This window comes from Carettochelys insculpta, chromosome 28 (assembly GCF_033958435.1).
Source record: "Carettochelys insculpta isolate YL-2023 chromosome 28, ASM3395843v1, whole genome shotgun sequence".
Lineage (NCBI taxonomy): Eukaryota > Metazoa > Chordata > Testudines > Carettochelyidae > Carettochelys > Carettochelys insculpta.
In genome coordinates this window covers 7,908,254-7,921,805 of record NC_134164.1, presented here as the reverse complement: position 1 = coordinate 7,921,805, position 13,552 = coordinate 7,908,254, and the positions used below count along the sequence as shown (strand labels likewise).

At 46.7% G+C, this 13,552-nt stretch overlaps 1 protein-coding gene across 12 annotated transcripts in view; it reads right to left on the bottom strand.

The window, feature by feature from the left end:
• MAPT (microtubule associated protein tau) overlaps window positions 1-13,552 on the bottom strand; it is a 91,616-nt gene that overhangs the window by 45,819 nt on the left and 32,245 nt on the right. For 11 of the 12 annotated variants that reach the window (XR_012642690.1, XR_012642691.1, XM_074978808.1 and 8 more), the window contains exon 2: window positions 1,189-1,278. Coding sequence is in view for 10 of the 12 variants with exons in the window: in XM_074978808.1 (XP_074834909.1) it covers window positions 1,189-1,261 (73 nt within the window). In the remaining 2 variants the exon portion in view is untranslated. Of the gene's footprint in view, window positions 1-1,188; window positions 1,279-8,524; window positions 8,578-13,552 lie in introns of those variants that run through there. The other variant, XM_074978806.1, reaches the window with a different exon arrangement.

Sequence of the window (13,552 nt, the reverse complement as noted above, 5' to 3'; positions counted from 1 at the left end):
ACTCCTTGCCCGAGGCGGCTGTGAAGGCCAGGACTCTATTAGGGTTTAAAAAAGAGCTTGATAAATTTTTGCAGGTCAGGTCCATAAATGGCTATTAGCCAGGGATAAAGTATGGTGCCCTAGCCTTCATAACAAGGGCAGGAGATGGATGGCAGGAGATAAATCACTTGTCTTCTGTTCTCCTTCTCTGGGGCGCCTGGCATTGGCCACCGTCGGCAGATGGGATGCTGGGCTTGATGGACCTTTGGTCTGACCCAGTATGGCCATTCTTATGTTCTTATGTTCTAAATTCCAAGCAGCCTTTACCAATCTCTTGGAGCAGCTACATTCCACTGCCTTTTACAGATTTCACAGGCTCTACAGCCAAGCATTTTTCTTCTATTGAAATTTAGCTCAGAATGGGAAAGAGAACACAAGCAGAAGGAGATGATTCTCATTTAAGCCTGGCCTCCGGCATAAGATCTCAACCAGCGATTCCTGCATCAAGCCTATAACCACAGCCCTGTGCAGATACAAAAATGTGGATCCATGTCCTATCCGCCAGGCTCAGCTCCTCATCCACATAATAAATCTGGAGGGGGGAGGGAAGGAGCAGCAGGGCTGTGCAGGGAAGGGGAAGGCAGCAGGAAAGCAGGCAGTGGAGGTTAGGGGCAGCAGGGAGCCAGGCTCTGCAGGTCAGTGCTCTCCGGGTGTGGGGGAAGGGAAGAGAGGAGCTTCTTGCATCCTTTCCCTGTTGGCAATACAGCTGTCTGTCCCAGCACCCTCCCCCACCCCCACCACCTGGCAGCAGGGTGGGGAAAGACCCCCATGAGTATCTGCTCCACTGTCCGCATATGTGCATGGCTGTACCCATAACTTCCACTTGAACTCTAAAGTATCTGAATGTAGTTTGTGTTATGTTTACCTCTGTGCATCCCTCAGAATCCAAAGCAGCTCATTTATTGCATGATGCTGTCTCAGCACCTAATTCCCAAAATGGTCCTGTTTTCCTAGGCTTCGGACTAGACTTTCATTGAATCATGTGCATTCTCAGGTATCAGCTCTGTGGATAAGTTCACCCCACTATCCTTGTAGCAGACCCTTCCCCCCGCCCCACAGAGTCATCTGCATTCTACTAGAGGAAAAAATAACTGCTGGGGGAGAAGTCCTTTCCATCTCCCATGACTGTCCCCACCTGGTAAGACTCACCTGATGGGATCTGCTTAGCTTGGCTCACCGAATGGTCTTCCATCACATTGAGATCCTGACGCTGCTCAGCCATCCTGTTGCAAAGGTTGTCTAAGAGGGAAAAAATGTAACACTATTACACAAAACCTTGTGCAATGCACTGTCCTCTACACTCAAATTATTGTACTCTCTCCTATTGCTCAGAGGTGTAATTCCTCAGTTTAACAGGAACATAATTTCTTCTCTTTTTTGGAGGGCGGGAAGGAAATCAGCTGACCATAACAACTAGCTGCCTATTAACCTACTGCAACACACTAATGCATTCACTTTTTCCAGCTAAGGCTTGAAAAAGCATGCTACCGTGGCTATAGAAAGTTTACAGCTCAGGGTACCTGCTGAAGGCAGTGATACAAATTACAGCTGAAAGGTTTCACTAGACCACCCCTCCTGCCAATGCAAAAATATTCCTTATCTAGCTCCTCTAGAAGCAAATTTTGTCCACGTCAAGGAAGGAAAAAAAGCAAAAAGCAATTAAGATGGCATCGAGGATTCTGAAATGGCTGACATCGCAGTGGAATGCTCTTTAAAAAAAGAGCCCACAGTTGTAGCAAGCTATAGGCACAGAGATCAAAGCAATGCAATCCCAATTAGAGAGCCACACATTCACTGGTGAGAGAAAGCTGAAAAGGTTTCGTGAAGCCTTTCAGTAGGTGCATCAAGAAGTCCTGTGGCACCTTGTAGACAGATATTTTGGAGCATAAGTTTTCATGGGCAAAGACCTGCTTCATATTTGCCCACGAAAGCTTATGCTCCAAAATATCTGTTAATCTGTTGTTAATCTATAAACTGCAAAAAGACTTCTTGTTTTTGCAGATACAGACTAACACAGCTGCCCCTCTGAAACTTGTCTTAGTAGATGAGTATATTTTCTGTGACCAAAGCGAAGGGTTAGTCATTCTTGCACAAGTCAAAGGAAGCAAAATACCAAGCCTAGGTCAGGCAGCAAACTGAGGATACAGGCAACTTCATACCCAATGCGCCAGTGAAGTTACACAAGCAGCAAATCATTTCAAAGGAAAAGGATCATCCTGCCTCATTGTTTGGTCTATCAATTTTCACAAGTCTTTGTCTGGGATGCTGAGACTCTTGGTCTAATTCAGACTAAATCCACAGCCAGCTGCTTGATAGATATGAAGTCCGTGGCAGAACTGAGTTCAAATGACTTAACCACAAGAACATTCTGGCTCTTCTTCCAGTCTTCTGCCTCCGGCATTACACACCTTTTAATTTCTACAGTGAATAAGATAAGCAGACTAGAGACAACAGATTTATTCAGCACACAGCCTGGATTCCATCGCTGAGCACAGTTCATCCCAGACACTGAAGGAGGCAGAGATGTGCTGAAAAAACAGCATGTGCTCCAGTATAGAAGTTGAAACTCTCTGGTCCAGCAGGACCGCAGATCTTGATGGACCAGAACACCTGGACAAGAGAACTCCAGCTGCTCAGCTGCAGAGGAGCCCTGAGGATAGTAAGGATCCCCATTGGCCACACGTTCTGGGGAACCCCAGAGGCAGCCTCGAGACAGGGAGTTGGGTCAAGGACCCCCACTATGGAGAACTCAGGCAGTGTTGGGGAGCCAGCACCAGCAGCTTCACAGCAGTGCAGATCCCAGCTGGGGCTGGGGAGCCCAGCAGCCCTGCAGCAGGGAACTGGCTGGGGGACAGACCTCACAGCAGTAGGGAACCCGGATGGGGGAGCCTGGCAGCCACGCAGTGGGAGCCCATTGGGAGTGGAGCCCCCCAGACATCCTAGAGGCAGGGAACCTGCAGCAGCCAGTGGGAGAGCCCAGCCAACAGGGTGGCAGTCCCACCCCACCCCCTACAGGACAGGTAGGAGGCCTGATCTCCCCTCCTCTGGCAAATCCCCTCATTCAGGACCACGCAGGTCCCAAGGCTGCCGGACAAGGGAGGTACAACTTGTGTAATTAACAATGGCATCACAAGGTACCAGCTCAAGAGGACCATGTCAAGGTTTTACAGGCAGACTTGATTCCAGCATTTCCTAACTTTTGAGGACTTAAATTTGCAGCTTTAAGGTTATTTCCTAAATTTTTCTATTTCTTTTGAAGTAAAGAAAAGAAGATTCTATACAGTGGGGGGGGCCCTCAATATTTGTGAACCTGAGATTCGCAAATTATTCGTGAGCAGCTGCTTCCCCGGGGCTCCGGGCAGGGAACGCCGGCAGCCAGGGGCTGCCATATTCACGAAATTCAACATTCACGAGGGTTCTCAATGCAGAACCCTCATGAATGTTGAGACCCTACTGTACTGCATAACTAAGGAAACAGACACCTTTGCTAACAGTTGGGAGACTCAGTTCATATATGCTTGCAAAAGCACACTAAAATCCTTAGATCTAGAGCACTACAGGTAGCAGAGGGTTTTCTTCATTTAATTTTCCACACATTTTGTATATTTAATAAAAGCTTCCTCAACCCACCTACCTTTTTTTGTGTGATGCAATTTGAAGAATTCTGTCCGGAGGCAAAAATTAAAAAACAAAATAAAAACGCACATGCCCTCCACCGCCACCCAGAACTCCCGCACGCTTCTCAGAGCTCAAAGGCCTGAATCACTGCTGACACACCTGCCAACAACAAAAGGAAGGGAGCACTTCACCTGGCTTAGTATTAAGTTATTTCTGCTCTGGTGAGCTGAACAGTGCTTTTTCAGATTAAAGGTAATTGGTGTCCCTAAATGATCCAGGAGAGCCCAGACTCATAAGCACAAATCCAAGTGGGGTGGGGGGGGTGGAAAAAAAAACAAAACCTTGAATGATTTTAATGCACAAAGGGAGAACCGAGAAGCAGAAGCCTGCAAATGTGTGGATACCCACTTTATACCACGGATGCACTGTTCGCCATAGTTAGATCCAAATTTGTGTCTGCACAAGGTTCACCAGAAAAAGCAAGACACGACAGTGTTGGAAGGACTACTGTCTTCACAAATGTGTGCGGCATAGGATAAACGGCCTGCCATTCTCGGCGTAATCAGCTGGAGCCATGCTGACGTGATTATGAAAAAGGAGAAAGATTTAAGGTGGTAACAAAGTGGAGCACTTAGGCAGCAGAGGGTCCCAGTCTATGTATCTTACATACTCCCACAGTACAAATAAATAATTACCACCACCCATTCTTTTGGCAGGGTCATAAGAAGGGACCCTCCAGGGTCCTTTGCAGGATAGTGTCATAATTCAAAATTATCTGGAGCAATGGTCAAAGGTAAGTAGGATGAAGTTTAATAAGGACAAATGTAAAATGTTCCACTTAGGAAGGAATAATCAGTTTCACAGAGAATGGGAAGCAACTGTCTAGCAAAAAGTACAGCAGAAAAGGGTCTAGGAGTCATAGATGACAAGCTAAATATGGCAACAGCGTCATGCTGTTGACTCAAGAGAAAAAAAAAAAGCTTTAACAGGAGTGCTGTGAACAACACACAAGAACTCATTCTTCCACTCTACTCAGTGCTCATTAGGTCTCAAGTGGAGTAGTGTGTCCAGTTCTGGGCACCACATTCCAAGAGAGATGTGGAGAAATTGGAGAAGGTCCAGAGAAGAGCAACAAGAATGATTAAAGGTCTAGAGAACATGAGGAAAGACGGAAAGAAATGGGGTTGTTTAGTTTAGAAAAGAGAAGATGGAGCGGGGACGTGATATTAGTTTTCAAACACCTAAAAGAGGATTACAAAGAAGAGGGAGAAAAATTGTTCTCCTTAACCTCTGAGGATAGCACAAGGAGCAATGGGCTTAAACTGCAGCAAGGAAGATTTAGGTTGGACATTACGAAAAACTTCCTAACTGTCATGGTGGTTAAACGCTGGAAAAAGTTACTGAAGGAGCCTGTAGAATCTCCATCACTGGAGATATTTAAGAGCAGGTTAGACAGACACCTATCGGGGATGGTCTAGAGACAGTGCCTGCTCCTGCCATAAGGGCACTGGACTGGACTAGATGACCTCTCAAGGTCCCTTCCAGTTCTAGTGTTCTATGATTCTATGGTCTATGCATAGGAGTGGGAAGCCGGAAATCCCAAGTATTTGTGGGCCTTCCTGCAAGAAGGAAACATGTAGGTAAGCCAAGGTAAAAATCTTTTTCTTTGCAAAAGAAGTCCATGGATTCCTTAACAGTGCCAGCAAGCTCCCTCTCCAAGGTATCTAGAGGTGGGGAAGCAGGAGGAAAACCATATATGTCCTGGAGCAGCAGTTTGTGAGTGACTCCAGTCAAGAATAAAGTGCAAAGGAAAACAAGTATTGCATTTAATTTGTGGTATATGGGCATGACAAACTTGAGCCTGCTAAAAATTCTCCAATAAAAGAAGTTGATTTCATCATGATGGCTGTAATTACAGTAGCTAAGGACAGTGATTAATAACCAGCTATTATTGTAATCCCACCTTTACCACAACCAACTGAGAGAGAGCTGAAACCAGCGGTGTTGCTCTGGTTACAGGCAGGAAGGAAGTGAGCTCACATGGTTTTGCTGGCGGGCAATAAGTTAATGAGACCTTTAGAACTGAATGAAGGATCTCAACATGCAGTCATTAGGACCTTTTACCCAACATTTTTTCCCCACCACAAAGCTGTCTATGCAGTTTGATTTCTGCTTTGAACAAGTGAAATCTTCAAGAGCTTGCCCCGCTAAACTCACAAGAAGTGAGCAAAGCCACAAGAATTATATGTTTGAAGCAGACAGAAAAGCATCAGAACCTGCCTTGTGCACTGGATTTAAAACCCTTAGTGGACTTCTGCCCACCTAAAATAAGCAAACAGTTCTAATTATCTGGCCAGCCGGCCAACCTCTTTCTGGAACTCAGGGGATCATATTGATTATATCCTGCCTGCAGTGGGCTGCATTTTGATGCTTTTTATAGGACTGGCAACCAGGTAAGTGACAAAATATAACTACCAGGCTGCCATGCAGTTCACAAAACCAAACTGGAGTTCATCGTTGGTGAACACGAGGTTTACAATTCAATGCTTCCATTGAGTCCTTTTTTTTTTTTAAATTGCGCCAGTTTTCTGGTGGTAAATGATGCCAGCTGGAGCCCTCCATCTACACAGGCACAACAAAGGTGATATGCATCGCACCCTTCCTATCTGCTACTCTGCTAGTAAGGCTCTCGTCTTCCAGGCCGTGATCTCTGTGTTAACCAGAGGAACAACTAATACCAATTGTGACAGACATTTCTGTTGAGGACCAACACCTACTGGCATATGACCTGAGACTCTCCACCTCATTTCAGGGGGGGATGGAAAACTCAGGGGTTTGAGCACTGGCTTGCCATAACCAGGGTTATGGGTTTGATTCTTGAGGAGGCCATTAAGGGGCCTAGGGCAAACAGAATTCAGAAAAAAAAAAAAAATCTATCAGGGATGGTGCTTGGTCCAGGCAGGAGACTGGACTCAATGACCTCCCAAGGTCCCTTCCAGCTCTACAAGATGTGTATCCCCCTATATTTCACTCATTTCCATCTGCTGTTGGCCCTGACATGAAAAGTTCATGAATTAGCTGCCCTATATCTATATATCACCTTTTAATTCTGTTTTTAACTCTCTATCCAAACTTTGTTTTAAAAAAAAAAAAGTGGCACTTCTCCCCAGCTGTCCTGCTTCCTCTTGCCCCTCACCCACAAACTCTGAGATCTTCATTGCATTGAATTGCTCTTAAGATCTGTCTCCATGGGAACACTCAGCAAGAGTAACCTTTTCCTGTGACAGCTGGTCACATAGCAACTGCCAACACCTGGCTTCCAGCTGCCTCTACAGGTGTTTAGGATGTTCATTACTAAACAGAGTCTGCGTGTCTATCAAAGGCTCCACAAACAAGGATGAATGGCTGACCTAGCTACCTGCTAGGTAAGGAGGAAAGGGGTTATGCAACCTCAAATGGGAGGGGAACTCCTCCTAGTCAGTCCTCTCACATGACAGTTCAGGCCATGGGGCAGCATGAAAACCTCTGAGAGGGGGAAGGGGGTTAGAAAGGCTGTTACATTAGACTCTAAAGACCATCTGATTTGCCTTTGTGTCCATTTTAGAGAGAAGAGGAGAGAGACTTTTCAGTAGTGAAGAAAGCAGAGTTACTTTTATTACTAGGTTGTTTTATTTTAAAGCTCCAGCTGCTGGAATCATGTGATTACTTGTCAACCTTGGGTTAGATTTTTTTTTAAAAAAAAACCCTCTACACCTAAAGGATGGTCTACATCCTGCTGTGCATGCAGGGGACTGGACTTGACGACCTCTCAAGGTTCCTTTCAGTTCCATGAGTCTATGAAAATCTTAATTTGAATTTAAGGCTCCAACACCAGAAGGCAAGAACCTCAAATAAATTTTTACAAATACTTTTAGCTTTCTGGGGGTCTGGCTCATAATTTTTTGAATTCTGAGGAAACAGGAATACTGAAAGAATGAATTTTTCTTCCACCTATTGAGATAGAAGAAGGCTCTCTCACAGGGGCAAGCAGGAGGAGGACTCTGGCATGGTTGTGAAGAGTAGAGAAGAAATGTGATCCTAACATACAGATGGGAGGGGGTAAAAAGACAGCCTCCTTTCATTGGCTATTGGCCCCAGAACAATGGGAGCAGGTGAGGGAGAAACCTGGAGCAAGAGCAAACACAGCTCTTCTGTTCAGTGGGTTTAGTCACAAAAAAACAGCCTTTTCTGCAGAGAAATGTTCCATGGAAATCAGCCACAGGGAAACCTGACCTTCCACAAGTCTCTCTTATACGGCACCTGAGCTGTGCATATTTGCAGAAACCAGTATCCACTGCTTTCAATCCAGGACTTTGTCAGCACTGTGCTCTCTCAGAGAAAAATAAATCCATGGGGCCACCGCATGGAACAACAGAAACACACAGCAATTCAATGAATAAATAGGGAAGAACACCCTACTCTGGATGACACTGACATGCTGTCGTTCTTCCAGCAAAGCTTAAAACATGAAGGTCGTTACAAAAGCAATGAACGATATTAGAGATACACTTTATACACCTCTACTGTATCAATTTTCCCTTGTTCTGCTTCATCAGTGATAAGCAGCACTGACTGTAGTCCATGCATGCACACACCTACAAATTTCTGCAACGTAACCATGACCTTCCATTCCTCCAGTTCGAGACAAGAAGCACACACAGCAAACTCGTCATGTTCAAGATGCGTCTCATCCTAACCTGGAAATTCCAGCATTGTCCTCAAAGTAGGTGAAAACCTCAACGACTAAATGGAATTTACTGGAAAAAAGTCCTTAACTGTAATAAACAATACAGATTCCTTAAGCCAATGGGGCACTGAAGTTACTCACTTATCACTTACGCAGATTTTGACAGAGAATAGCACAAAAATACGGCCTTCCAATAGTGTCTCCATCTCAAGTAATTTAATCATAAATAAAAGTTGTAGAGTCATGTTTCTTCAAAAATAAGTGAAAGCAGCCATACCTTGACCCAATAGCTCCAGCAATGAATAATTAGGGTACTGATGTCTCTGAGTGCTTAAACTTTTGGCAGCATCCCCTGCGCAACAGATAAGCACAGTCTTAAGGGTCTTATCCATTTCCAACAGATCCTGCTCCAGCCCCGCAAGCGTTTTATCTAAACAAACAGCCTGCCCCACCCCTTGACAGTACTTCAGGGTTCTGCAAAACTCTGCAGAGTTCATAATTAGGATCCGACTCTCAACGGAAGGAGGAGCTCTTAGGTTGCAGCTAACAGGGAGAAGACAGGGTGGACAGCTGTGGCGCCAAGGTTTCATCGTTCTGAGTGAGGGATGGCTGGGTGTTACCTGCAACGGCTTAAGCATTTTTAGGAATGATCTGACAAAGCGCCGCTAAATAATTACTAACACGGGGATGGAGTGGAAGGGGTGGGGGTTTGCCAGAGAAGTGTTTGTGTTTTAAAACCAACTCAAGTACTTCTGCTGGTGACCACAGACCCTTTAAGTGGCAGGAGACAAAACTTCTGAGTAGGAATGTTCATGTTTAACTGGTAAGCCTCACTCTAAATGGATGAGACTTACTGGCTACAGTTAACCAGTACTGGCAGGAGCAGGCCCCCGCCCAGGGTGAGGGCACTTCACTCAGGCTGGAGTAACCCCATCTGTGGTGGGCTGGGGAGTCAGGAGCGGCTGCCCTGCCACGGACGAGGGCTGCTCTGGCGAGGCTGGAGTGGCCCCACCCATGCTCACTCAGAGCTACCACAGACAGGGACTGCTCCAGCCCAGCTGGAGCATCCCCATGGTACCACTACGGACAGGAGCTGCTCCAGCCACACTGGAGTGCCTCCCGCCCATGGTGGCACACAGGTAAGGACTCTTCAGCCAGACCAGAGCAGCCTCAGTCCCTTGCCTGCCTGGACAGAGCAGCCCATGGTCCAGAGCATGGGGTCCTCCAACCCCCCTGGGCTGGAGCAGGTTCCCTAGCCCCCTCCCCCCAACTGTTTAATTGGGTAATCATTTAACCAGCATTTAACCAGTTAACCAATTAAATGGGATTTTACACTCCTATTTCTGAGAGAGAGGCTAGTTATAACATTTCAGAACCTTGCACAGGTCACGTTAAGCAGCTGAGACGTCTACATCCTGGTGCTAAGAACTGGTATGCGAATAACTTCCTGTACAAGAGCCTCAGACAATCTCCCCTTCCCAGTTACAAAAATGGGTTACACGACATCAGCCTTGAAACCGATCACTGGCCTAGGACAAGGAGCTACTCTCCTCTGCCCATCAGACCAGCTTGATTTTGGGAGGGATAGAAGCAAACCCGCCTCAGTTTCCTTTGTTTAAGTGACTGCAGTTCGTGGCAACCTAGGTATGATATATGTGAAGCCAGTGGGTACAGATCAGCAGTCTAAGCACAGTGGAGTGCTGAGAGCTGCTTATTAAAAGGATGCTGCAGACAATGCAGAGAATGCTGAAGTTTTCTTCCACTACGATACAGATGAAACTCAGCCCTGTTGTAACTAGGAACAAAGAAGTATTTGAATAGTAACTCCATGGCTCAGCCTGGCCTAGTCGCACTGAACACAGTAAAACCTCAGTTTGACAGACCCAAATTTAGTGGGTTTCAGAAACAATGGACGTTCCTGAAGTCCGCTAAATAGGGCTCAGTAAAATCTTAGAAGTCCCTCTCACTCCCCCGCACCCAAAAATTAAGGGACTTACCTGGTGCAGCCTGGAGGAGCCTCCGCCACCGCTGCCTCCTTTGCCAGAGCTACCACATGGTCCTGTGATGGCTCCTCCAGGCCACGTGGTAGCCCCTGCAGCCACCCGTGGCAAGGCAGCTCCAGCTGAAGGCAGCCTGGCAGCTCCTGCCATGAGGAGCCAAGCGGCTCCAGCTGTGCAGGACCAAGAGGCTCTTGTGGGGAGGCCAGGTGACCCACCGCCAGGCGGCTCCAGCCACACAGGGCCAGGCATCCATGGGCTGGTGCCACCCTGCAGGGGCCTGTGACCAGGCACCTTCAGCCAGTGGGCTCCAGCAGCAACTCCACTAGAGCCAGTGAGTGGCAGGGGTTTGAGGTTTTTTGGAGATGTTTTTTTTTGGGGGGGTGTCGTATTTGGGGAGAAGTTTGGGTGGGACCGTGGCTGGAAGAGCCTGCAGGGAGGGTGAGTAAACTCGCGCATTTAACGGACTGGTGGGAAGAACAGACAGACCTTCCTCCAGTTAGTCCGTTAAATGGTCAGTTTACGGTAATACATTGCAGACTTGTCCAATAAAAAGCCCTAGAAGCACTTGGTACTAAAAACTCAAAGTGGCAGGAAGAGCAACAACTTCATACAGCGCCCCTTGAATGCAGCAATTCTTTAAAGGCACCCGGCATTACTGATGTTTCAGACACAGCCACTGTAAGTGGTAGAATGACTTTAAGGAGGTAAGATTCTAAGGTCGCCGCTCCTGTGAAAAGCGGCAGGACATCACCAGAGACTGGACTGCGTGTGTCCTTGGAGAGATGGCACCATCAGCAGCAAAATGCACCCCAGCTTTATGCTGGGGCATTGTTCCGAGTGCTATCTACGGAATCAGCACTGCTAATATTCGCTGTATACTTAGGGGGCCTTCCGTTCAATTATGCACCTGGCCTTACCTTCCTTAATTTGTGGGATCTCATGGGATTATAATGCAAGATGATGTGTCTGCAAACCAAGAGGGACTGCAGAGTTTCTACTGTGTTTTGTCATTAACTTACTATCAAGATCACCAAGGGAAATTAAAAAAGAAAATGCACCACGCAGAACACAACACGTAGGTACCGTTTTATTTGTCCGTTGGACAGCACGTTCTCAACATTCTGGAAAAATTTCCACACTAACCATGTTCGGTTTAACTGCAAAATCTCAGACAGCGAGGATGGCCCAACGGGTAGCACATGAGGCCAAGACTGGAGAGATGAGGACTCAATTTCCTGCTCTGATACAGGCTCCAGGTGTGACCTTATGCACATCACAGCCTCTCTGTGCCTCAGTTTCCCCACCTGTATAATGGGGATGTGAGGATAACTGCATTCAAGATTATGAGACTACTCAGATATTATAGTTAAGGAGAGAAGATAATTACCTATATATAGAAACCAAAATACACTGCATGTGGAAGGTTCCTTAGGAAGTCCGAAGGCTGTCTAAAATGAAATATTTTAGTATAAAGCCAACATTAGTCACACACATACACACAATGCCACCCACCTTCTTATGGAATTAAGCCAAATTTATTAAAGTAATAGAACTGCTTTTTCTTTTTTTTTAAATTGAGCACGCTCATTATGTCATTTTCAACACCACTCTGCCAGTCAAATCCAGGTTCTACAAAAACGTTCAAAGGCACTTCTCAATATGAGACATCTTCCTGCCAACCTTCAACTTTTCTACCCTCAAACATCGGCGCTAGAGCTTTTCAAATGAGAACACAGTAATCCCTTGAAATGAGTGGTTTCGAGTTGCACCGCGAGTTAAGTGCCACTCAAAATCCTGCTCCCCCAAGCCCTGGCTCACCCCTCCCTGCACGCATGGCTCTAGCTCAAACACCCCCTGTGCAGCCCCAGCTCAACACACACACACACACACACACACACACACACACACTGCTTGGCCCCGGCTCAACTCCACCCCCGCGCACAGCTCCAGCTCAACCCCCTGCAGGGCTGTGCAGGCCCGGCTTAACTCCACTCCCCTGTTCCCCCCTGCAGCTCTAACCCACCACAGGCTTAACCTCCCTGCCCTGCTCTCATGGCCCCAACCCACCACCAGGCTTAAGCCCTCCCCAACTGCCCCCACCCCAACCCCAGGACTTACCTTTCCAAAGGAGCTCCAGGTGCTTCTGCTGCTTCCCTGGCTGCAGAACATGCGTGCCACCAGGAAAAAGGCCACCCTCAGACTTACACGAAATTCGAGTGATGCAAGGGTGCATGGGAACGCAACTCTTGCATAACTCGCAGGACTACTGTAGTTACATGTTGCTTCCACGCTCCCCATTTGTGACCAACAGATCAAATTGTTTTGTTGAAACTTTTCCAAAAACTACCCTCTGGCCCATATCCAGCCTGGAATATGTCAGCACATTTTTGGAATGTTACAAGGGCCTGAAGATGGGATTATAGGGAAACACTTGGGCTTTAGGAAAGCTATAGCTGTAAAATGGCAACAAACCGTAAATGATGGACTGAAACTTTTGGACAAATGACTGGTGTGATTATAAAACTGAACACTAGCTACATCCACAGGCAGCATGGCCTAGTTGTTAGGACACAGCACTGTGATTCAGGAGACCCTCGTTCACGTCCTGGCACTGCAAGACCAAGTCTTGTCTAGCTGGGAAGGGATAGCTCAGTGGTATGAGCACTGAAACCTTAGGGTTCATTGAAACCCCAAATTCAATCCTTGAGGAGGCTGTTCAGAGGGCAGGGGCAAACAGATTTGCCAAAAACACCACACACACACACCCCCCCCACTATAAGGGATGAAAACAACAAAGCAGTCAAGTAGCACTTTAAAGACTAACAAAATAGTTTATTAGGTGAGCTTTCGTGGGACAGACCGGCTTCTTCAGACCATAGCCAGACCAGAACAGGCTCAATATTTAAGGCACAGAGAACCAAAAACAGTAATCAAGGTGGACAAATCAGAAAAAATGATCAAGGTGAGCAAATCACAGAGTAGAGGGGGTGGGGGGGGAGGGTCAAGAATTAGATTAAGCCAAGTATGCAAACGAGCCCCTATAGTGACTCAGAAGATTCCCATCCCCGTTCAAACCAGGTGTTAATGTGCCGAATTTGAATATAAAAGACAATTCAGCTGTCTCCCTTTCAAGAGTGGTGTGAAAATTTTTCTTCAGTAACACACAAAC